The sequence below is a fragment of the Antrostomus carolinensis genome, unplaced genomic scaffold, assembly GCF_000700745.2.
Source record: "Antrostomus carolinensis isolate BGI_N321 unplaced genomic scaffold, ASM70074v2 scaffold13696, whole genome shotgun sequence".
In the NCBI taxonomy this organism is placed as follows: Eukaryota; Metazoa; Chordata; class Aves; order Caprimulgiformes; family Caprimulgidae; genus Antrostomus; species Antrostomus carolinensis.
Genome location: NW_010321298.1, coordinates 1 through 24,013, shown reverse-complemented (window position 1 = coordinate 24,013; position 24,013 = coordinate 1). Strand labels below are relative to the sequence as shown.

The 24,013-nt window shown below is 40.2% G+C and overlaps 1 protein-coding gene across 1 annotated transcript; it reads right to left on the bottom strand.

Moving 5' to 3' along the window:
- Positions 1 to 650: 650 nt before the first annotated feature.
- Positions 651 to 21,301, bottom strand: CTTN (cortactin). The gene is made up of 16 exons (XM_010169885.2): positions 21,194 to 21,301; positions 20,691 to 20,764; positions 19,203 to 19,332; positions 17,140 to 17,250; positions 16,384 to 16,438; positions 15,770 to 15,880; positions 14,802 to 14,912; positions 14,082 to 14,192; positions 12,664 to 12,774; positions 10,943 to 10,998; positions 9,801 to 9,870; positions 9,162 to 9,310; positions 3,060 to 3,149; positions 2,777 to 2,966; positions 1,776 to 1,847; positions 651 to 1,213 (listed from the first exon to the last, which is right to left on the bottom strand). The coding sequence occupies exons 1-16, from the start codon at positions 21,287 to 21,289 to the stop codon at positions 1,077 to 1,079; spliced, it is 1,674 nt and encodes a 557-aa protein (XP_010168187.1). The 5' UTR covers positions 21,290 to 21,301; the 3' UTR covers positions 651 to 1,076.
- Positions 21,302 to 24,013: the final 2,712 nt, after the last annotated feature.

The window sequence follows — 24,013 nt, the reverse complement described above, 5'->3', positions numbered from 1 at the left end:
AATGTTACTGGCAGTTTCTGTTGAAAATACAGAAAGTATAGTTGTCTCTTGTATGGTTTAAAAAAAAAATGAGATTATTTATATGGGTTTTAAATCTAATTCATTGTATTAACATTCCTTGACTCAAATATGGTTACATAAAATGTCATTACCGCACAGCAGGCCATTCCTTGTACAAACAAAGGATGCATTGCACACAGAACACAACTGCAACTGCTTCCTGCCTTTTCCCTCCTGTTTAAAGCAGGTAGTCACACAGATTGGGATGCCAGTTTCCCCTCATCTCGCTGAGTGACTCAACACGTGTATAGAAACTTTTCCAAGTTTTCCTGGGAAAGAGGAGGGTGAAACAAACCCAAAATGTAAAGAAATTTGGGACAATCAGTGCTAGAGTGTTTGTAGCCCTCTTCTGGGGTAACAAGGACAGGAAGAGCAGGATCATGGGGGGAAAGAAAAAAAAAAATCAATGCAAGAGCCAAGGAACTTCACTTTAAAAGAGAAGGAAAAAGTAACCAGACTGTTTCCTTCATAACATTAATATTCCATAAATACAGGACAGTATTTGATTAACTGCCACTAGCTGCAATTTTCAAGCACTCTCTTTGCTTTTTCACACATTATCTGGAAAAGAAAAAAATGATGCACCTCCCCACTCCTGCTCAGTGGAAATGCAAATAACCTGCATAGCTGTGATTTTTCTCAGCTGAACATAGTTAGTGGAAGACTAACTAGACTTAAACACTAAGTAATCTGCTCACTTATGAGTAAAACATGCAATATTACGACAGACAGCTAATTGTCCTTGAAAAGGCTTTTTATGACAATTGCTAATTTGGCAGAGAAGAAACGTTTCCAAATGCATGAAAATAATTTTAAGAGCCTTAGTGAAGAACATAGTAGTTACAATATATTAGCGATTTCTGTGGCATAAACATTTTAAAAAGCATCAGCAAAGTATTAAATATAAAAGCAATATGTATATACCCCTCCATCCTCAGAAAAGCATCATGATTTGTAGTGTATTAAGTCAGATTTATTGACTGGGGAATTAAGGCATAACCAGTAGACAATAGTCCTTATTGTCTCAGCTCCACATAGTTTGCAGGGAACAACCCGTATCGGCCTTTGCAGACACCCCTCCACCAGCCGTCATCAATCATTTCTATGTTTGTGATGATGTCATCTGGGTCAAAGGAAATCTCGTCATCACCCGCTGGAGAGAGAGTTGAAGAGGCTCAGTATGTGCACGGCAGCAGCTCACACCACACCCTCACCTACCAACCCACCATCGCTAAAAACACAGACACAGCACCTTCCTCTCTCCCATCTGGGCATCTGAAACAGGGTGCTGGGCAGTGCCCAGATGCTTTCTCATCCTCTGGAGTGTTCTCATCCTCTGGAGTGATAAGGCAGTCAGTTCTTACCTGGTGCACTTCTAACTCAGAGCAACAATTGCTACCTCACGCACTGAGAACCGCTTTACTTTAATCCCTCCTTGGAATTAACCAGTCAAGATTTTAAACACCTATGACCAGCAAGGGTTTAAACAAGAGTGTTAACACTTGGTTAAAAAAGGTTTTGAAAACTCCCACCACTTCCAGAAACAGTGGCTAGTAGTTTTCAAAAGTGTCTCAATGCTATTGCTAAATCACTGCTAATTCTTCACATCTTCATTTCATCTATTACTACAAGATGAAAGGCAAAGGAAAAATCCAGACTGATCTGTGCAGAACAGAGTTTTCAAAGGCAAGGTTAAAAACAAAAGTTTTGCTTACCAGCTTGATAATCATAAAGGGCTATGGCTGTAATTCCAAGTTCATTTTCATATTCATCATAAGCATTTTCTTCTAAAGAGAGAGAGAAGAAACAAATTAAAAGCATGAAGCACACTACCTATCACCCCAAGTTCTTTTCCATGCTCCTCCTTTAATTCTACTGCTAACCCACACAGGAAGCAGGGAACAACCTATGCAAGTTTATAGCAGTGTTGATGTACTTTCTGAAACGGATTTTTTTCCCTAAAACACACAATGTAAGTCTGAAAGGCAGTGTTCACAAGCTGGCATTTAAGACAGCATTAAATAAAAATGATCAGCCTTGTAAAGCTTTTATAAAATGTGACAGATCAACTGAGCCCAAGATCAGCGTGTGAGAGGTTATTTAAGCCCTTGTTAAGGGTGCATGTTGAGGGAGGAGGAAGGGGCCTGTTTAAAATTTCCAGGTTTTCAGACCAGAGCAAGGAGGTTTATTCTTCACCTCTCATTTAGTAACCAGAAGAGGTGAGAAAAACAGGAATTCAAAAGAACTGTACCCTTCCAGTTTCATTAATTTCAGACATCCTTACTCCACTCCCTCACAGGCACAAAACACACCACATCAATTTCAAAGTCCAAGAACTGCTGACAGGATTTTTTGCTTGGTAGGCCAGCACTGGCTCAACAGCCATTTAATCTCCATCTCTGTGCTTTCTTCTCAAGTTGAGCTGCATTACACAGGGTGGAAACAGTTACCCCTACATTTCTTTTTGAACTGATACTCTAGAGAGCACTGTAATTATTCCAATATCATCTCACAAAAGTTAAGTAATTTCAACCTTGCTCTAGCCATAGTTTAATTTCCTAATTAAACTTTGCTGGTGGAGAATCTAAGAAGTCTCATCAGACTAAGATTTCAGAAAACTAGGACAGTGCACTATCAGCACAACTATTCATTAAGTCATTGCCCAAGGAAATAATCTTTATCTTAAAGGGTTTCACATCAGCAACAAACACTCTACCTGCTTGGTAATGGTCTCCTGCCCCTGCCACTTCATAAACAGTCTCTGGTTCATATTCTGCCTCTCGCTGACTCACTGCTTCTTGGTAGTCCGACTCTGCAGCTTTGTAGCCGGACTCTGGCTCGTGCACAGCTGAATATGTTGCACTGGTGTTCTTGTAGGCAGACTTTGCTTCATAGGAAACTGCATCCTGCAGAAATACAGGTGAGGTTCATCAGGATTTAGTAAAAAGGTTCCTATGCTTAGGATCAAAAACCAGGTACTGGAAGTGATTCTAACAAACCTCGTAGACTGGGCTTGACGGTGCCTTCTGCTCAGCTGGCTGCGTGGTAGGAGATGGCGGTGGAGTTTGTTTTTTGGCTTTAGCTTGTTCCTAAATTGAAAAGAAAGAAAAACTTCATTGCAGTTCAACCACCGAGGTCATAACAGTGAGTAAGAAACAACCCTCCAATAAGAGAGACAGACAGCATATTCTAATAAACTAATGTGAGCAGGGAACAGAAGAGGACAGGACTGCCTGGATCATTAGACCTGCCTGAAGGTTGAGACTGGCTGTACAGTAAAGCCTCAAAAACACAGCAAAGCAGACGAGAAAAAAAGTGACGAAACAAAAACTGCACAGTATGTATGCATATATGTGTTTAAAAACAGAGTACCCAATGTTCTCTGGCACGTTTCCACAGGAGCTGCAGGGTTTCTGTGTTCAATATATCCATTATGTTCATTAGCTTCTGGGCCTCATGTCCCATTTTAGCTTAAGTTTAGAGAACTTTAAGCCTGCATGTTCTAATTATACAACTGGTATCTTTGATGAGAAATGATCCTGCAAGCTCTTGCAGGTCTGCAAAACACCTGCCAAAGCAAAAGACTGAATAGCTCAAACAAAATTAAGTCCTATATACTGACAATGAGGGGATTCAAACATTCAGAAAAGTTACACGTGGCAGAATTAAAAGCAGTATTGCTTTTGTATTCTGTGACACAAAGGAACATGGATCTAAATCAAGTGTTCTGGGACTCCAACATTTCATGCTGTGCCATTCCACCTGTGACTCAGAGGGCAAATCCACAATCACCATTAGAAAGTCACCCATTAGGAAGCCAGGATACCATAGTGCAGGAAATGCTACATTGCTTGCATGATTTAAAAAACCCCAATCAAACCTGTAAGCTAGCTATTTCATTTTGCCTCTCTTTCCCATAAGGAAAAAGAAAACTGTGGGGACAAAGTTTATTGTAAAAAAGAAGAGAGAATACACATTATGGGAGACTGTGCAGTCCGTTGTTTAGGCCCATCAAGTCATAACTTCCAAAGGATCCTGAAGGAGAAATTGTAGTCCAGAGATGAAGTGATAGGACTCTTACAAAAAAATTCTTCCTTTCCTTTGTTTGTCACAGCTCAAAAAAAAATACATCTAACAAAGAAAGCAAAGTGTGTCTTGAGAACAAAGTCAGCTTTGAAGACAATTCAAAGCTTAGTGCTGTGCTTTCTGGAAAAAATCTGTCCTGATGCAAACAGTCCTCCCCCACTTTTAACTCCTGTGCTACAGATAAAAAAAAAAAAAAAGCACTAGCAAAGTGTTTATTAGAAGTCAAATCTAAGTTTGGGGACAAATTAAGTAGTATCAACCCATTAACAATGTCAAACGTGGCAACAATTTAAATCATTTGTCCTAGGAAATGAGTTTCTGCAATCCAGACTACTGTTTAGGATAGCCACAGCATAACTGCCATAAAACATTTACATTGTAGGGTCCCTTCTTCCAGAGTGAAACGCTCCATGTGAAAGAGCACCCTGCCTTGTTCTCCAAGGTAGTAGAGGCCAGCTAAATCATGAGGCACCCATCGACTCAAACCAGCAATTAGAGCTCCCTGAACACCATTTGACTATGTGACATACGTGAAAAGCAAACCAGAAAAAGGATTACCAGTAAACAGGGTCAGGAATGCAGCCCATATGTACATTCCCATTGTGGGAGTACATATGCCCACATACTTTGTTAAAGTGAGAGAGCTTTCTGTCTGTGCAAGGAAGTTCACTTCAAGAAATAAAGTTCACTTAAGTCAAAGTACATCCCCACCCTTTAAAGTACCTGTGGATGGCCTGGTTACATCCCACCCCTTTCATGCTCAGCTTGTGAGTGAGGGGCAGTGCAGCCACTGCCATTTCAGTTTCCCCCTCATCTCATCCTCCCTCCCTCACTGTCTGCAGAATCACACAATTAACCATGGAGATGTTCAGTCCGGAAGAACATTAATCATTTGGTTCTGGTAAAATTTAAATACCAGCTTTGGAAAAAAAATTCAAATGTGTCCAGGCAACAGAATCTTTGATGAAGCTCAAGAAAAAATCAAGCATAACGGCTTGAATTTAACCCACACTTACAGCAAAAATATCAGGAAAGAAAGAAAGAAATTTCTGAAACAGAAAGGGGCGGGGGGGAAAGAAAGACATAACAGTTCAATGACTCATGAGAACCTGTGTTACATTTAAACCCTTCTGGAGAATTGTTTCCTCAGCAGGAGGAAACTTCAATTAAAAGCCGAAATGGGTAACAGAAGCCTAAATTCACCACCCTCCATCCACAGATCTTACTGAGGAGCATATGATCAGCCAAAATGAATGACAACATAGCTAATGGAGAAGCTGATCTTCTTCCCCCACTCAGCCCAGACTACAAACCCATGCAACAGAAGGGGAGGTAGACCATGGGAATGCGAAGCAGAAAGCCTGCCTACTTTGGCAAGATACTTATGACCAGTCATCTCCTCCTTACTGGTTAAAAAAAAATAGCTCCAACTGGGTGGGAACAGGAATAGTCTAATGGAGAACCATTCAACATGCGTAGCATAAAGTGGATTGTTTCAAGATTGAGATGAGCAAAACTGTTACAGAGGTGAGACTGAGAAAAGTGAAGAAGTCACTGAAAGACAAAGGTGGCCAGTACCAAAATGCACAGGGACAATGAGGGCCAACAGCATGTTGCCCTGCCTTACCCCATGCAGGGTGCTTGGCAGCAGAGGCACCTGGAGAGAAGCATGCACCAGTTCACTTGGCCAAACTCAGGGTGGTACCCAAGATCAAGCCTGGACACAAACCTTCTCTCAAAAAGAAGCATCAATACTTTCTGTGTCACCTGTGTGACCTTTCAAAAAAACTCACACGGCCACCCCAGCAGATTTCCTACTTCTCACTGAGGACTGCAAGACAGCTCATCTATCAGAGCTGAAGGACTGACATGTGAACTTCAGAGTCCTGTTCTCCTCACACCTATCACTTAGGGCAACTGCTGCCTCGAGGGAACAGAGGATCTCTCCTAAACCATATTATACTGTCATCACTCACAAGCAAAGCAGGAAAGCTCAGTCCTCCAAATGGACCAGATCTCCAGAGCACTGGCACATAGCTGCTGCTCCTTGTGAAAATGCAACCGTGGTGCAGTGACATCATTTCCCTTCAATGTCAGGGAAACCACCAGATGCCAGACCTAGATACTGGCGATGCATAAGCTTAAACACACTGCAACATGCTGGGAACAGTGGACAGTAGTTCAGGAACAGAGACAGCCTGGCAATAGCTAGAGGAGCTATGGGGCTACCAGCTGAAAGGCTACACCAGAAGAAGGTGGTGACACATGCTGATAGCATTTTGCTGTGGCTCTGAGCGAGCAAGTGCTGAAGCATTCAACTTTTCTCATCAGAAGAGCTCCCAGAGCAACTGTACAGACTGGAAGTATTCCAGCTTTACTGCTCTGAGGAGAGAGGAACCAAGTGACTCTCCTCAAGGCAAAAGTTCAACTTTTCTCTGTGTGGCTCAGTGCCAGAGGCTGGTGCCAACACTGAGAATGACACAGAGCAGTTCAAGTTGACTAAGAGTGGCCCCTTGGAGCAGGCTGTCTGATCTTATAAAATAGAAAAGACTCAATTCTCAATTTCAGCTCTTTATCTCTTTCTCTCCCAGCTTTCAGAGAGTGACAGATACTGTGTTAGATACTGTGGCAGATACTGTGTTAAAGGTGTAACATGTTTTTCTCCAGGACAGTAAAAAAAGCCAAATAGTGGTTGGGGGAAGGTAATAAAAGTCCAAAAGTACACAGGGATGAAAGGCAGCATTGGAAGACATCACTAATACACAAAGCTGAATCTGCATTCATCTTGCAAATATATGCAGTGTACATCTTGAAGCCATAAGGCAAAAGAGGTAATGAGCTGAAAGAAAAAAGAAAAAAAATAAAGGCAGCAATCACTTTAGATGGAAAGACTTGATTCATCCTATAAAGCTAGAATTTCCCAAATTTAAAACAGAACTCAGAAGGAAGTTAGCGGTTTTCAGAATTCAAACTGTACATGGGATACATCAGCCACGCGGTTTCAGCACAGCAAAGCTACAGAGCGATTTCAGAGGCAGCGCTGGCTGCGCAGCTGTGAGCAGCAGAGTGGAGAAGCCAACCCATGAACCAGGCAGGGGAACTGATTTGGGTTAACTAGGTGTTTCACTGGCAGAAGGAATAAAGTGGCTCGAGAGTGTCTGTGCTAGCAGCCGTGTCGGTTTACACTAGCTTAGTTAATGTGAAGTAACGTCCAGTTTCACTGCAGTATATTTTCCTTAGTTCAGGAAGATCAGAGCTAGGTTACCATAAGCCTAGCATGCATGTAGATTTTCATACTTGTAAAACAAATTATTTACACCAAGTCTAAACTTGTGATGAATTAAACTGTACTGATGGAATGGGATGAACACCACAATCTGACATCCTGTAGCAGCATCCTGCTAAGGAGAAGTATCTACCACATCTGAGAAACCAGTCGTTGGGTCTGCCCTGTTTGTTGTTAGGCAAAGGATGGAACAGATCTGAGAAACCATCTGACAGTCTTCCCTGGATTCCAGATGTCTCACAGAGGATGTTGAGACAAGTTCATGTGCAAGATTTATTAGTGGGTTCTGCAGCTGGTGGCATACATTGGCTCTAACAATGAAAGATACTTCTGGCAGAAAATAAAAACAGAAGAGGAGAGAGAGAAGAAAGAAAGCAATATGAAAACTCCCCCAGAGCCAGCCAGGAAGAGCAGTTAACGAGGGTCCCAGACAAGCATTCTCCTCTGGGAGGGTCTCTTCAGTGTAGCAATGATGAAGAGGAGGAGGATGTCGATTTTTCCTGTGCATCTCCTTGAGTACTATGTACTTCTCATCAGGACCTGCTCAGTCTGCTTACTGGTTATTCCTGCTTGGGACTATCAGCCCTAGTTGGAGCATGCTATTTCGGCATCAGTGTTGCATACTGGTTGGCTGTTAAGTCTCAGTGCATGTGTATGGCTAAGTAGCATTTATTCAGATTTTTAAAAACTATCTCCTTTTGTGTCCTATACTTAGTCTTCTATATATATGTAAAGCGAGAAGTGAAGGAGAAGGGGAAAAAGAGGGAGTATTCTTATGCCAGCATCAACTGCTTCCCACTTCCTGCCATAATATCAGGATTTACAAGTATGAGGCCATTAAATTAGAATAACAGCACAGGAGCCCAAGGGAAACTGCCACAGAGGCTCTGGACAGGCACTGCTACAGCAGCTTGCATGAAAGGTTGGTTACACAGCTGCAGCAGCAGGCCCTCAGGAGTACTGATGATAAGGCACCTCAGGCATTGTGTAACAAAGCAAACAAATAGGACAGGAAGGACAAGTTACTATTAACACACCAGTCCTTCCATCTCAGCAGCAGAGTTTCAACAAATATGCAAATTCTATAAAGCAGATAAGATGTCATTTCTGACTAAACATTTCCTGGAATTCTTTTGCTTATGAATAACATAAAAATCATGAAGCTTTTAACCATGTCAGTGCTAAATTCATTTTCTTAATTCCCAAACTAAGATTCAGTTAACATTTGGAAGGTTATTTCCTCTCATCTCATGGGTGTGTGCTATACCAATGGGTGGCACCACCTTCATCTTCCACAATACTGATTCCAAAAAAACAGCATTATCAACTATCAGGGACCACACGTCTCTCCCCTTATGAGCTCCTCCCTGCCCAAGGGAATCTGGTATTACCAGAAGGCAGAAGCACAGTAGGAAAAGGGCAGGCTGCAAAGATTAGTGATCAAGACTAGCATACATATTTTAGGATAGGCTAAATAAAAAAATTATATACTGTTGGGTGTTACCCTATCACCCTGTCTGATATCTGATATATACATCGTGCACGCTGACAGATGGCTGGAGTTGCAAACAGGTAAAGCACAGGTTCAAACACAGGCAAACACATGAAGAACTTTAAAGCCTAGCTGGAAAGAAGGAAAGTATCTTTTCTTAAAAGATTTTCTTTTCTCCAAACATTGCATTGAAACAGATGAGACACACTGCTCAAATGGGATGAGAATCTTACTGACCTCCAGCTTCCTTCGAGCCTCCTCCTGTTCTTGTTTCTCCCTGGCCATTCTTTGTGCTCTCTCGGCTTCTGCCTTCCTTCGGTCTTCCTGCTCTTTTTCCTTGGCTAAGTTTTCAAAGTTAGCTCGGATGCTGCTTGTTTTATTAGCAACTGTAACATTTAAAAAAATTAAATTTAAATGTTATTGTTTAAGGTTCTGTATAAAGGTACTCTGGAATGAGTTTTTGGTACAGATTTCTGCTAGGATTAAACATGTTTCTGCTTTTCTGCTCTCTGAGCTCCCATTCAGGAAAGTTCTTCTGTCTCTCTCCCTCTCCCCTTCCAAGTACAAACCTCTTCTGCACCACCTTTCTCCTACATAAAAACCTCTGTAATACTTCACCCTCCTCTCCTTCACAGTACAGTCTCCACCACTCCGTTCCCCTACTCAGTCTATTCTCCACTCCGACACTTTTTATTCTCCCTTCCTCAACTTTGAAGAAGCTCAAGGAAAAAAAAAAACAACCAAACCTCTAAAGAGAGGAGGGAGAGAGCAGTTGAGGTCCCTCTAGATGATTCCTACTCAGCACTACTACGTCAACAATAATATCCTGGGTTTTTGAACATTTTCCAAAGAATGGATTTGGGGCCAACACCTTACCAGCTTCTATTGGCTTGGTCTTCTGATAAGTTGATGCTGGTTTCTCAATATCTTCAAAAGTTGCTGCATTCTACCAGTAAGGAGAAAAAAAAAAGTACATTTAAAACCCACAAATTCACGTAGGCATTCAGACAGCTTCAATCTGTGAGTCTTTAATGTGATACTGCCCCGATAGCTTTTTTCAGAGCACCACAACAAAATCAGGAAGAATCAAAATTTGACAAATGGAATAATCCTTTCTGTAAGTCAAACTACATTAGAATTAATATTCTGGGACAAGTTTAAACACATTAACACCCTATTTAATTTAATTGTTGTTTATGAACAGATGACTCATCAGAACTAAAAATGAGGCAATGTCCTAAACATTTATTGTGTAGCTGTTGCTATTCTAATCCATATTGTACAGGATTTCTACCAAGGTAAAAGCATCTAGCTCCCTTAAAGAAGCAGATATTGTTAAAACAGAGGGAGTATTTTGAGAATAGTATTCAAAAGATGAGGGGGTTTTTTTAAATGAATAGTCTTGAGACTTGAAGCCACAAATAAAAAAATCCTATAGACTTTCAAACTCCTCTATTTCTCACTTTCAAAAATGTCCTACATAAAGCTGAGAGTAAATTTATTCAGTAGATAAATCTCAGTGAAGAATTTCTCATCTAGCTTTTTAAATTTAAAAATGGAGAGGGGTAGAAAGAGGGCATCAGCTTTCACTGTTACAGAATACTAAAATAAAGTCTCCCGAAAGAGAAGGTCCCTGATAATCAAAGTGGGCAAAGTTGGGAGATACCAGACACATTTTAAGCAGTCCACTAAAAAGAGATCCTCAACATATACAGCATTAGCCAGTTGTTAGAAGACAGGACTGAAATTGTGGAATTAATGGATTTTCTCATTCTTTTGTATAAATTTTGCTATTCTTTCATTTCCATGCTTCAATTTTCCCTACTTAAATATATATATATATATACACACTACACATGTACACACATTTATATGTATATGAACTGGCTTTTTAAAGATTTAGAAAAGTGCAGCACTCTACTGTTAAGACTGGAGAAGTACCCAGAAATAAAAAGCTCTAAACAGACTATTTTGTATCTTACAGATTATTTCAGTCATGGCTCTTGTAAGCAACTCACCTTATCCATCCGATCTTTCTGTACACCATACTTCCCACCAAATCCTTTTGAATAATCTAAAAGCAGGATAAAAAGGTTACAGTAGGGAGTTTGTTGTCCCCTCCCATCTTTCTGCCAAATGCAAACAGCCATTTCAAGTGCAAATAGCCATTTCAGCTGCATGCAGAGACACAGCGACAGCCGCCAAAGAAAATGCAACTGGGTTTTTTTTTGATGCAGAAAGGATACATAACTGCAAGAGCCTTCAGGTACACCAGCAGATGACAGATTGTGGGCCACATGCATTCTTTGAGTAAACATTAAGCTGAGGACTGATAAGGTATCAAGCAAGGAATAAGGGATGAGCCCTTTAAATGCATCACTTCTGTAACACAGCCTTTCACAGCACCAATTCTTAGCCCTCTGCAGTAATCATATAACCTAAGCCATTTTGCTTTTGCTCAAAGGAGCGATATCCAGTCTTCGGTGACCACAGAGGTGTGGTTTTTTTTTCTTTAACTTGGTAAATTCTATGAATGGCAGGAAGATATAACAGATTTCTCATTCCAGTGGATTTAGTTGCGATACTCAACTGATGAACACCAGCCATTGGTAGTAATTCTTGCTCTACATATGGAAAGGGGCAATTCCACAAGACAGCACAAGCCTGCAACAACTCACCACCACAGAGATGGGGTGGCCATGCTATTCCATGCCACCCCTGAGCTACACGCTCTTACTCTCTCCTGAAGCTGACTTTGTTAATTCTGCTCTTTCTAGTGAGTTGTACTCAGAGAAACGTCTGACGAGCACCAGAGCCAGCACAACAGAGGCAGCAAGAGTGTGTGGCTGGAGAAACACCTCTTTCTGGTGGCAGTGAGCTGCAGGAACATGCCCTTAGACTCTGTAGATGGACAGGCTTTCCTATACATCCCTGGAATGTAATTACAATTACTCCTTCTCCTCTCAGCCCCAAAACTACTTGGGTCCTGTATCCAGCTACGTTAATGTTTGTATTTGGGCTCTACTAAGGCACACCTGATGCTCTAAAGTTTCAATTTGTGTCACTGTAGCACAGAAAAATATTGACTATCAGAATGAACAACCTCATTTTCTTCAGCTTTGTATGTATTTTCAGCCAGAATAAATATACTACACTTACATTTTCCTGATCCAGACTTCTCACTTTAAGATAACGGAAAACCAGGAATTCATGGTTTGTACCCCAACTATTTCACAATGAATAAAGAGAGCATTATAACAGTATTTGCTCACCCAAGAACCACAAACATTCCCTACTTCTTCTTTTAAAGACTACAATAATTTTAAAATGATCTTTCCATAACCCATTGCTTGTTAATGGTTACATGCATGGTCCTTATCCGAATATTTTTCCACCAATTTATCCAGGCAAAACTTCACATTTAGACTCTAAAACTGGTAAGCACGACGTCATTAACATCATACTAATAACAATGTTGTTATTATCACACTGTAGGTATAGCTATTAACTAAATGCATAATGTAGAGCTGTTAACTAAACATTGGATATCTGTTTCCTGAATACAGGCCTGCTTCGTGTAACATTTTAGGGATAAAATGGAAGAACATTGCTAGATCATGTAGGAATAGAAGCGCAAGAAAGTGTCTGCACATTACTAGCATCCATCTATTCAGACAACTATTTAAGACTGTGTGAGAAGTGGCTGCACTGTAAAGAAAGTAACAAGTGAAAACGGTGCCTTGTTGAGATTCATGCTTGGCTAGTTTCTCCTTGTAATCAAACCCCACAGCAGATGGGTCCTGCCTTTCTGTCTGTACACCAAATTTCCCTCCGAAACCACTCTTATAGTCTGAAAAAGCCACATGTAATAAATTAAAATGAAGAGAGGAAAATAAAGAAGTTTAGTCAGAGACACTCAAAAGTAATTTTTTTGCAGTATTTCTCAATTACCAATCATTTTGGATGGTGAAAAAAAAAAATAATCTCAATACACTTTTGTACGAATAATTCAAAAGAAGTTTCTACTTGAGATTAAGAAGAGGTCAACGTGATTTATCAGACATAACACCATTCTGAAGTCACAGAAAAAAGCACCTCTCAACATTTTTCATACATACTGCATAATGCACTTGCATTTGATCAACATTATGAACACAAACTCACATAGTACATTCACCAAAACAAAACAACTTACAAAAGGATACAAGAGAATAAAATGAGCTTCCTTCATCAGTGCAGTTAACATTTGTACACTAGAGATGTGACTTTTAAAGAGGTGTTACAATAGGGTCCACAGAGACTATCCTCCAGATATTCCTAGAAAGCATTGTTTAAAGGAAGAAGGAATATTCCTGCTTCTGCTCAGCTTGAGGAAAAAAAGCTCTCAGCTAAGAGCTATGACCATGCCCTATTGCTGCCTCAAAACAACCATTTTAATATGTGGTAGAAAATGAAGGGGGAAAAAAAAAAGGGGGCTTCAGGTAATTCTCTCACAACAAATCTGCTGGAGCATCCAGGAAAAAAAAAAGGCTTCAGGTAATCCTCTCACAACAAATCTGCTGGAGCATCCAACAGAACAATATTCTGAGGATCATTTTTAATTTCTTTAATTATAAAAAAATAACAATTTTTTAAGTTAAGAGTGGTGAGAGGCAGAGGGCTGGGAAACAATTGTTATTCTGCAACTTTTCTTCTGAGTACCAGTATTTCACAGGAACAGGAACCTCACAGGCAATGAGAAAGGATAGCATTAGCTATTAGATTTCCCCTGCATGAAACTGGGGGTATACATAACAAAAATCAGAAAAGGGAGATTATTTGTGGAAAGTACAAAGAAATCACTCATTTGTGGTTTGCATCACTCAACTGAAAAAGGAAAAAAAAATAATCCAGGCTACCCACAGACTCATAAAGCTTCTCCAGTGAGAACTCATCACCAAGTCTGAACTTTCAGGGACTGGGTAGCAGATGTGTTAAACCTGCTTTGCAGCCACCAGTACAACCAATACACAGCAACCATTCAAACACAGAAAAAGGAGACTCATGTCAGCAACTGTAAGGCTGGGGCCAAAGATACCAGGGGAAGAGGATTCACACAGGGAAAAGTCAAAACGAGGGAAGTGAGAAAGAACAGCAGAGAACTGTCAACAGATATACCTTTCTGGGATTCGTGCAGCTGCACTTTCTCCTGGTGATCCCAGCCAAGTGCACATTTGTCTTGTCTGTCTGTCTGCACTCCAAACTTGCCTCCAAACCCCTTTACGTAATCTGTACACATGAAGTTTAAGAAAACATTACTGCAGTGTATGACTGTGAACAGAATTTAATAAAAACACAGTAACATGTTATGGGATAAGCTGCCCTGTCATTAATGATACTATCTTTCACTCTTTTTCCCCCTGCTACAATACCTCAACAGAGGGAAAGGACACCCACTCACTAATTCTAGGACCACAGTGCGAGGAAGCACCACAAATCCAGTGAAGATTACAGCATACAGACTTCATGATATTCTGAGATTTGAAGAATCTGATGCACTTTCCACCTAAAGCCATATAATACCCACACTGTATATATGCCCAGCATATATATTTCAGTAACTAAGGGCATGATACTGCCTCTGATTAACACAGAGCTGTGCAATCCCACATTTATTTCAATAACATCCATACAGACATCAGGTCCCTTGGAAATCAAATTGTGAAACTCAAGGACAGTTTACAACACCTTCCTTTTCATTTAAGGGAAACAAAAATCTGCATTCACAAAGGGCAAACACACATTTACCACAAAAAAAAAATCCCAACAAAATATTTTTTCCCAGGTTTAAAAGGCTGATTGATTTGAACAAGTATTTTTAAATAAGAGAATAAAAACCTTTCTGTGATTCATGTTTTTCCGTTTTGCCTTGATATTCAAAGCCAACAGCGCTTTTGTCCACTTTGTCCTTGTCAACACCATATTTACCACCGAAGCCCTTGGAATAATCTAGAGATAAGAGTGAAGAGTTTTGTTTGTAAGCGTGCAGTAACAAAATATTACCTTGAAAAATTGTGATAATCAGACCTGCTAACATCACATTACATATTAAAAAAACCACTGACATCCCCAGTAAATCTTGATTCCAGACACTGAGGTAACAAATTCTTCAGAATACAATCTCTCAGGATGGAAAATAAAATAGCATCAGATGTAGTTCAACTGCTGGGTGATCAGCAATTCTGCTCCTTGACAAAATTATTAAGACACTTAATAGCAAAGTGAACTTCAAAAACCATGTCAGCAACAGCCTGGATGCTTTTAAACAAACACCTCCTTTTTCTTTTTAGCATTTCTAGAGTGTAAACATTTCTTTGAGATAACCAGAAAACAGATGGCAAAAATGTCAAAATTTTTTCAATAAAATGGTTGATTTTTTAATCAGATACGCCTGAAAACCTGATTAACAACACAATATTAACTCTAAACACTACTAACTCTGATAAATGTTTTAATCTACAAACAGCTGATTCTTTCAGAAACACTCCTCTGTTGTGGTTAAACTGCTTACAGTCTCAGTACTTTCATCTACAGCTTTTCAAAAGGAGTTGCAAAAAACCTCCAGACAAGCCTACGTGTCCTGCTTCCAAAGTAGCAGCAGTTGGATCAACACTTAAAACCAGTCAGAACCCAAGTTTTAGGTTTCTTCTTGAGAAGTCAAAGTTTTCAGCGACATAACTTTTACTCAGTGTTAGCTTTGAGCGGGTTAGGAGTGCAACAGATGTAAAATATTAGTATTTTATAACACTGCCGGTCAGGAATGCCTACGAGAGAGTACGAACCCACCAACACGTGTGTTTACTCACCCTTCTGTGACTCGTGTTTCTCAGTTTTACCCTGGTAATCAAAGCCCACTGCACTCTTGTCCACTCTGTCAGCCTGTACTCCGTATTTTCCACCAAAACCACTTGAGTAGTCTGCATTGAGAGTAAAGCACAATAAAAATGAAATTAACAATCATATCTTAGCAATTGAGAGGGGAAAAAAAAAAAGTTATTTCAGAACTTCACTCTCTATCACAAAAAAATTAAGTTTAATTTTAAACACAGAAAATAAGATGGGCAACAGTCCTATGGTTTATGATGGTTCCTCTTAAATCTACTCCCTATTTCCAACAGGGTGCAACACAGCAAAGAACAACTCCCAGTCTTTCTAAAATGTCCTTGAACCTCACTTCTAAAAGAAGACTCACAATAACATACTATTTCCTTGTCTTAAAACCTCAACAACTCATGAAATTGCTTTGAAATTCATTTTTTCATCTTTCCTTCCACCCAGATCCCTGAACATTTGTTTCATTGAGAACGCTATGTGGAGGCTTTACTAAATGAAGACCTTTACAAACAGTAAAACAATAAAGATCTAATCTATGGTTTATAAAAAATGTGTATCTGCAGAGGTGACCACTTCACCACTTTACCTTTCTGGGAGGCGTGCTTTTCAGTTTTCCCCTGATATTCAAACCCAACAGCTGACTGGAAGAGAAATAAAATTGCTTGTGTGACAAACAGTTCAATATTAGTAGAAAAATACGTGCACTTCAGCAGACAAACAGCACAGGAAGCTCCTGTGTCTTTCCATACTGCTCTGACCTTCTTAATTGGGAGCATAAATACCTACTTAACTTATAGGCCATATTCATTTACATGACAATTTACTACATGTATTCATGGCAAAGGTTTCTGTCATCCCTTGCCAAAGCAAATTGTACTAGCAATATACTCTAGTCCTGCCAGGTTCAGCAATTCAGTACAACAGGAATTCAGCATTTCCATGCAGGGGTTGTTACAGCCTTGGAACAGGGCTCCAATTATGCTGCCCAGTAGCTCATGTTGCGATACAAGACAAACTGTCCCCAAATCCCTTCTCCTTCTGTAGCATTCACACTGATCTTATTCTCATCAAAGAACATAGTCTGGCTCAAAGGCACGTTTTAACATCTCTTTTCAGTTTTCTTTTCAATTCACTTCCATTTCCCATAAGGGCTTTTTTATGTTTTGCTTTAAACATAAATTTATCTCCATAACAGTCAGTTTTAGCTTACTGCTGAACTTCAACTACAGCAGGAAGAGCAGACCACACCAGCATTTTAATTTGTAAGAATTTTTCACCTGTAGGTACAAAATTATAAACTCAACTACACTGAGTAGCTGCAGTATGAGATGAAATTGCTTACCTGGTCAACTCGATCGGTTTGTACTCCAAACTTCCCACCAAACCCTTTCACCGAATCCACTTGGGAACAGTGCTTAGAAAGCTTGGATTGATATTCATGTCCAACAGCTGACTAAAAGAAATTGGAAAGTTCAAAACCAGGCAGCAGTTCTATACAGTTCTGCATGCAGAAGAAAACACTGAGACTAAGTAACCTAAGGGTAAATTTCATTGCAAACATGGAGCACTGTTTTTGAAATCAACTCCCCTGGAAACTGCTACTCACTTGAGAAGTCTTTACAAGACTGTCACCATGCTACTAACACAGCCTAGGCAAGGGTAGTGCCAAGAAAGAGTCTGACAGCAATGATTGTATTTTATGAAAACTGTTTCACTCTCTGTATTTTTCCTTCAAAACCACAGGAATGAAAACAAGAAAGATACAGACGGGATGGTGTTCACGCAGGATATAAAATAAGGATTAGTTCCAGATAAAATTGAGAGCCTTGTATTTAGGCACATAGCTACAGATCTGTTTTAGGTGGTATTAGATTGCAACCAAACACAACTACAGTTAGGTTTTAAATTGACATTCTTTTAGGGAGGCACCCTAACCTTCTGCATAAATCAAAATTAGGCATCTTCTCTCTATGCTTTTTCCTCTCTTGCAAAATGGCATCACAAGAAGAAGTGGTTCATCCACATCAAGACAGAGATGTGGTGCCACAGGTATCCCAGTCCCACAGTCTCCCGTTTGAGCCTGTCCCTGGAACTCGAGCTGAACACAGCAACACAGCAAGCCAAGGCACAGTTACATTGCACTGTGACGGGCTTCAGGTCAGACACAAGGATATGTAATTACACACTTGAAAATATATCCAGATAGCATTTGCTAGTGTTACATTAATCTAGTGCTAAGACACCCTTCTAGATCCTGGAATGGATGCTAGAGCCTAGCACCTTGAGGGGTGCTACATAACATAAGAGGATACCAACTTGCAAGCAATATAAAAGATCCTTTCTTTTTCTGACTGAAACAGTCATACTCTTGTTCATTTTGCAGGTGTTCTATAGTAGAGTAACTGTTAAATGTGACAGAAAAGACTCCCACCTCCCTTTCTTCTTCTTCTTGTTACCTATTACATTTGTGGAAGACACGAAGCTCTGAAAATTCTAGGTTTTATGTGGTTTTACATGATCCCTTTTTTGTTATACTAATTCAGGCAGGTAATGTTTAAATATGTTGTTCTCTTCATGTGGTACCATAACTTTCTGCATTTCATCAAATACCAAGCATTACAACATACTCCTTTTAAAAAAAAGACAGGAAAAGATTTTTCTTGGAAACCTGTATTTCAGGGTAAGTTGCCCCCATAATTCCTCAGCACAATATTCTACTCCATTTAAAATCAGTTATGGAGGTCTGGCATATAGAATGATGGAACTATTTTAAGTCAGCATCAAGGTTTTGTCCCAAATGCAACAAAAACCTGTACTATTGGCAAGACTGCAGTAACATTTACTTCAGGTGAGCCAAGCTTTAACACTAGGACACCAACACAGAGCCACAGACATCTGTGAAGAAAAGAATCTTGACTCCAGGGAAATCCACCCAGGACATAAGCAAGCAGAGATGTTCTAAAGACACCTAAAGATGTCTTTGCTCTAAAGACAGAGTAGGCATCAAACAAAAACATGTGGGGCCATCACACATCCCAGAGCTTCTCCTCATCATTCACAGATTCCTAATTTGCCACCTGAAATACCTGTTCCTGATGCTTCAAGTGCTTTAGTTCAGTTCTTTCTGTAGAAGCATCTTGATCTAATTAGGGAACAGAGCACGATGGCTGACAGGTTTGGGTAATAGCAGTTACAAGTGTTCCTGTCAGAGCACTGTAAGAGTGATGCTTCTGCCCTCAAAATGAGCCACCACTGTACATAGTTTATGCCACGAGCTCAACTTCTACATCTCCAAACCCTGAAACAACTTTGCACCTTCAATGAGCTTAACTCACACATATAGTTGTGCTGGCTGCAGGCAAGGCAAGGCTTCGAATATCACCCTAGGGAAGCACTCATACTTACTTTATCCATGCGATCTTGTTCAACGCCAAATTTCCCTCCATAGCCATGGGAAGCTTTTGGTCCTGTTTCAAGCTCCTTCTCTTTGAGGTTCTGGTGTTCTTGGAATACATTCTCTCTCAGCTGATGAATACTTTAAAGACAGATAATTAAGGAACAAGTTTTACTAAAAAGTTTCAGAAGGTAACTTCAAAAAGATGCAAAAGAAAAAGATTATAGAAATATAATCTTAATTAAAAGTTGGACAATTTGTATTTTTCAAGCCCTTCCCATTTTTTCAGTGTACAAACTACTTCATCATATTCTGAGAAAAACAGAATTTATTCCACTGCAAAATACCATCTAAAAAAAAACCCAAACCAAAAACCAAAATGAAAGCATTTTACAACTAACATGGAAGGGTATTTTGCTATTTGAACAACCAATTACCTAGAATTTATATGCATGAGAAACATTTTCTTCTCATATCCTAATTTAAGTTCTTTCCAACACTTTATTTAGATGGCAATTTTTCAGAATAGGGATCATCTCTTATCATACAGTCCCTATGGTAACAGGACTCTAATTCTAACTGAGCATTTTGAGCACAACTGTAACACAAAATAAGGCTGCAAGGAGACATGCACCTCCTCTTCCTTCAAGCATTCCCTTGCAATATGCAGGAATTGAACATCTACATACAAGAAGGACAAACCAGGATGGCACTCTGTCCCTTAAAACACTTCCCACCTGAGTTTAAAGCTTCCTCAGCCATAATTTAGCCAGCAGGCGTCCCCACTGCACTCCAAATAGGGCAAAGAAAAACCCAGCCCTGAAGTAAACAGCATAGTTCAGTCCCTCTGTATCTGCAACACTGATGACATTTATTCTTAGCTTTATACCCCGAGGGTTGATGCCCCAGAAATACACAAACAAAATCACAATGAATATCACAATCAGAGATTTCCTAAAACTGCTTTAAAGTTAAGTCTTCTTGTAAGGAGTACGAGATTAAGAAGACGGATCCATTTCTGTCTCACACAGCCCTCCGTGATGCATTCATTTGCTTTTTCTGACAGAAATAAAAAAAATGTTACTTTGACAGAATTTTTATATAGTTTGGTAGCAGTTTTCTAAACAAAGCCTAAAAATTAAGGAACTATATGTATCATTAAAGTACCAAACTGAAGATGCTCAGATCACCCAACACAAACTTCTCCCCTAGCACTATTTGCTCTTGCACCAAAACAGAGCAAAGAAACTTTCCAGACACAAAGAGGCAGGAAAAATAATATTTCCAGTTACGAAGAAAGATTTGAAAGTCCCTACACCATAGTTGTGATCTTAATTTCTGATCCGAAGATACCGACACATTTGAAACAACAGCAATCTGGCAAATAATCAGTCTTCTACAGAGACTCTTGTTTTAATTATGAAGATACAAGTAACCGAGAACATGACTTGATTAAATCGCCTGGGATTGGGACTATTAATAAATCTGAGCTGCTTTACTTGATGTGCTCTTGATGGCCGGATCCTTTCACAGTTTTAGCTCCCCAGCGCTGTTCTTTCTCACTGACATCATTCTGCAAAGGACACACATAAAAAAAGAGTTAAAAAACCCAAAGAGATTACTACTTATCTGCAGTTTAGAGTTGACAGCAAAAGCCTTCAGCTGTCAGCGAGATGAGAAGAGTTAGAAAACCATCACTTCTCTTCTGCTGTCAGCCCTGTGCTTTGTCCACCACTGAAACACACGGAGCACACATTCAGCCCCAAGAAGCTGCTGCCTCTTGACACAAATCTCTTTCGTACAGACTTCCCTGCTGTCCCCAACCAAGACAAGGTAGTTCTGTTAAATGCTCACAAGCACAAACCCCTGAGTCTCCCTCCTTCCAAGAACATGCTCCTTGCAGTTTATTTTGCTGATAGATGGCCCCCCACCCTGAAGAATAACTCTTTTAATGTGTGACATAACACACTTCTGCTGAGTCGATAAAATTCAAAAACCATACCACAAAATCAGGATCCGTCTCCCAGTCATCGGCTCCGTCATCCTGACTGACAGAAATGGTGTGGCCTGCAGTAGCCTTCCACATCTGCAACACCATCAGAAGCAGCACTGTCACACTCCAGTTACATCAACTCATTTTAGATTACGTATTAGCTGATGGAGAAGCAATCCAAAATTCCCAATAAAGTGTACTATTTAACCTCATAAACAGAAGCTATATTTGCAGTGAAAGTAGATTCAATCATTGGCTCTCAGGCTGTCTCAAGCTGGTTTGAAAATCCCTTCTAGTTTCCCTACTGGCACTGCAAAAAGGTTAGGGGTGATTGCTGACATGATTTCAAAGAGAACAAGGAAGTCTTTCCTTGTCCATATTAATGTCTTTTCTTCCTTCACTGCACTGAAAGACTTATCTTCAAACAGATCTCCAAACCAACATCCACTTCTGAAGACTGCTGCTAATTCTAGATCTCATGCATATATTTAAGGCATAGGAACAGTTCTTTTTTTTCCCCAGCCATTAGTAATGCTGAGCATGACATTGTTCATTAGGCAGTATAACCTACAGGTTTTCTCTGTTGTGCAATTTCAGCATTAGGAAAGAAATCCAAACATTTGCATGCGATCTAGACATTAGTCCACTTGCCTGCAACAACAGAGTACACGAGTTACTGCGTTTCTCAGATAATCCCTTGCAAAACACGTACACAAACTCAGTGTCTGGTCTGACTTTCAGGAGAAACAGAGGGCGAGTGCTGGAGTGCTGACAGCAGGAAGCAAAACTCATAAAAAGGCAAGCAAATAACATCTAGAAACAACATGCAACACTTTTAAGCAGCTAATGATTTTGAGCATCTGACTTTCTGGAAACTTTATCCCCTGTGGAGTATCAAGTTGGACACTTTTAATTAACATTTTTGAATGTGACCAGTGAGCAGAATACCTGACCTGCATGGTGCTAGTGTTTTTATTTTATACCCTTTATTCTAGGGTATTTTGATTCTAAATCAAAGCAAATAAATTCTAAAAAAACAGAACAGAAAACAATAAAACATGAGTCTTTTTCAGATACATGAGTCAGAGGAAGGATTTCTTCTCTTCATCACTATTCCACTAATGTTCAGTTCTTTAACATACCATTATTCTGTCCACTTATTTTTATCTTTCTAATTAAGAAGAGATTATAAAGATGATTATCATGGACTATTTCATTCACACAGGCATAATCCAGTAGGTGGAATAAAAGCTTCCTTTTAAATGCATAACTAATAACCCATAGGTAAAGTGCAGAGAGGAAAACCCACCACTTGCTCTACAGCCTGACAGAATAAACCAATGAGCCAGTTTTATGGAGCATTTCGGAAATTTCAGGAATGGCAACAAGGATGAGAGCAAAAAATTGATTGTCAAAAAATTGATTGTCAAACACCAAGATAGCAAATGACAGAGTGGACTGGAAGGAAAGTGTTAAGAGCAGAGATGACATCCTGACAAAATAGCTGTACATTTCCCCTCCTGCTTTTTCAGGTCTCCCATCTCCAAATTCCTATGGCAATTAAGGAACTAGTATTTAATAGAATTACTTAATAACCAGAAAATTTATAAGACTATATATTTTATAATAAAAACCATCAGAAAGCAGACCCAAACTAGCTCAGTAATGAAACTCAATGTAGGGTCCAAGTTCTGACTTTGTAACGAAGCACAAACCTATGGTCACTCCTAAAAGGGATGGTTTGTAACCCTCCCCCTGTGCTCCACCACACTGTGCAAGTCATTTAGAAATGCAATTCAGGTGGCAAGAGCTGAAGTGCAGGTACATATGAACATGGCTACACTACATATTTAATGCAAACATAGCTTTTTTCCCCCAAGTACTCAGTTTCTGCATTCACTGGATTGTTTTGTTTTACTTTGTGCACTCAGCTGTGCTTGCACATTTCAAAGAACAAAAGTTAGATCCTTAAGTCCAGATTTCCTTGCTTCCTCCTCAAATTCTCACAAGCAATAACGAAGGAAGGATTTGACCACACACCCTTAGAAAATCAAGAATCCACTACATTTCTTCTTAAACTATGCACGTTAATACCAACATTTTTCCACACCTCAAGCCTACATTCCATAAAGTGAATGACAAAAGGGACTAAAGCAGCCTGGTAACAGGGGATTTCAGTCGAGACCTCTGGTTGCCGGTGGGCAGCTAACAGGAATGAGCCCGGTTTCTGCAGCAGCTTGCTATTCTAACATCTCTTCCAAAGCAGAACGTGGAGAAATATGATCTATTTATGAGTCACTGACTCACATGGTCCAATTTCTGAAGGAAAAAGAAAACGCTACGGTTCAAACGCAAACTGAGACTAAATATATGCTTTGAATGTAGCTGGCCACCGCTGTCATGACTAATCAGTGGTCACAGCATCGTGCCCAGCACCTTCAGCGGCATCCTCGGGATCTGCCCTCTTCCCCAGGGCCTAGGGACAAACTCCTGGAAGGAACAAAGGGTGATGCCAACGCTTTAAGCCCAAGCACAGCACTGCAGGCAAAGGGAATGAAGCAGCAGCTCCAGGCCTGTACCAAGGCTCCATGTGGGCACTGTGCACTCATCCCGACCTGGCCACCGGCTGGGGACCCGCGGTCCGTCCCACCAGTTTGCCATTCCCCCAGCAGCACCGTTGGGACACCAGAGGAAAAGGACATGGCGGGGAGGGTCCTGTCTTCTCCCAGGGCTCGATGATACCCGGGACAGGCCATGGTGTGGCTCACCCTGCCTCCTCTCATCCCACTGCCTCCTCCAAGCCCACCGACAATCCTACAGCAGATACTT

What these genes read in the sequence shown, in the direction of transcription:
- CTTN (XM_010169885.2), bottom strand. Translation starts at nt 21,289, where the DNA reads ATGGTGTTGCAGATGTGGAAGGCTACTGCAGGCCACACCATTTCTGTC. An exon ending in AGGCTCGAAGGAAGCTGGAG is followed by an intron (nt 3,150 to 9,161) that starts GTCAGTAAGATT and finishes TTTTCAATTTAG; the next exon opens with GAACAAGCTAAAGCCAAAAA. An exon ending in CCTTTATGATTATCAAGCTG is followed by an intron (nt 1,214 to 1,775) that starts GTAAGCAAAACT and finishes CTCTCTCTCCAG; the next exon opens with CGGGTGATGACGAGATTTCC.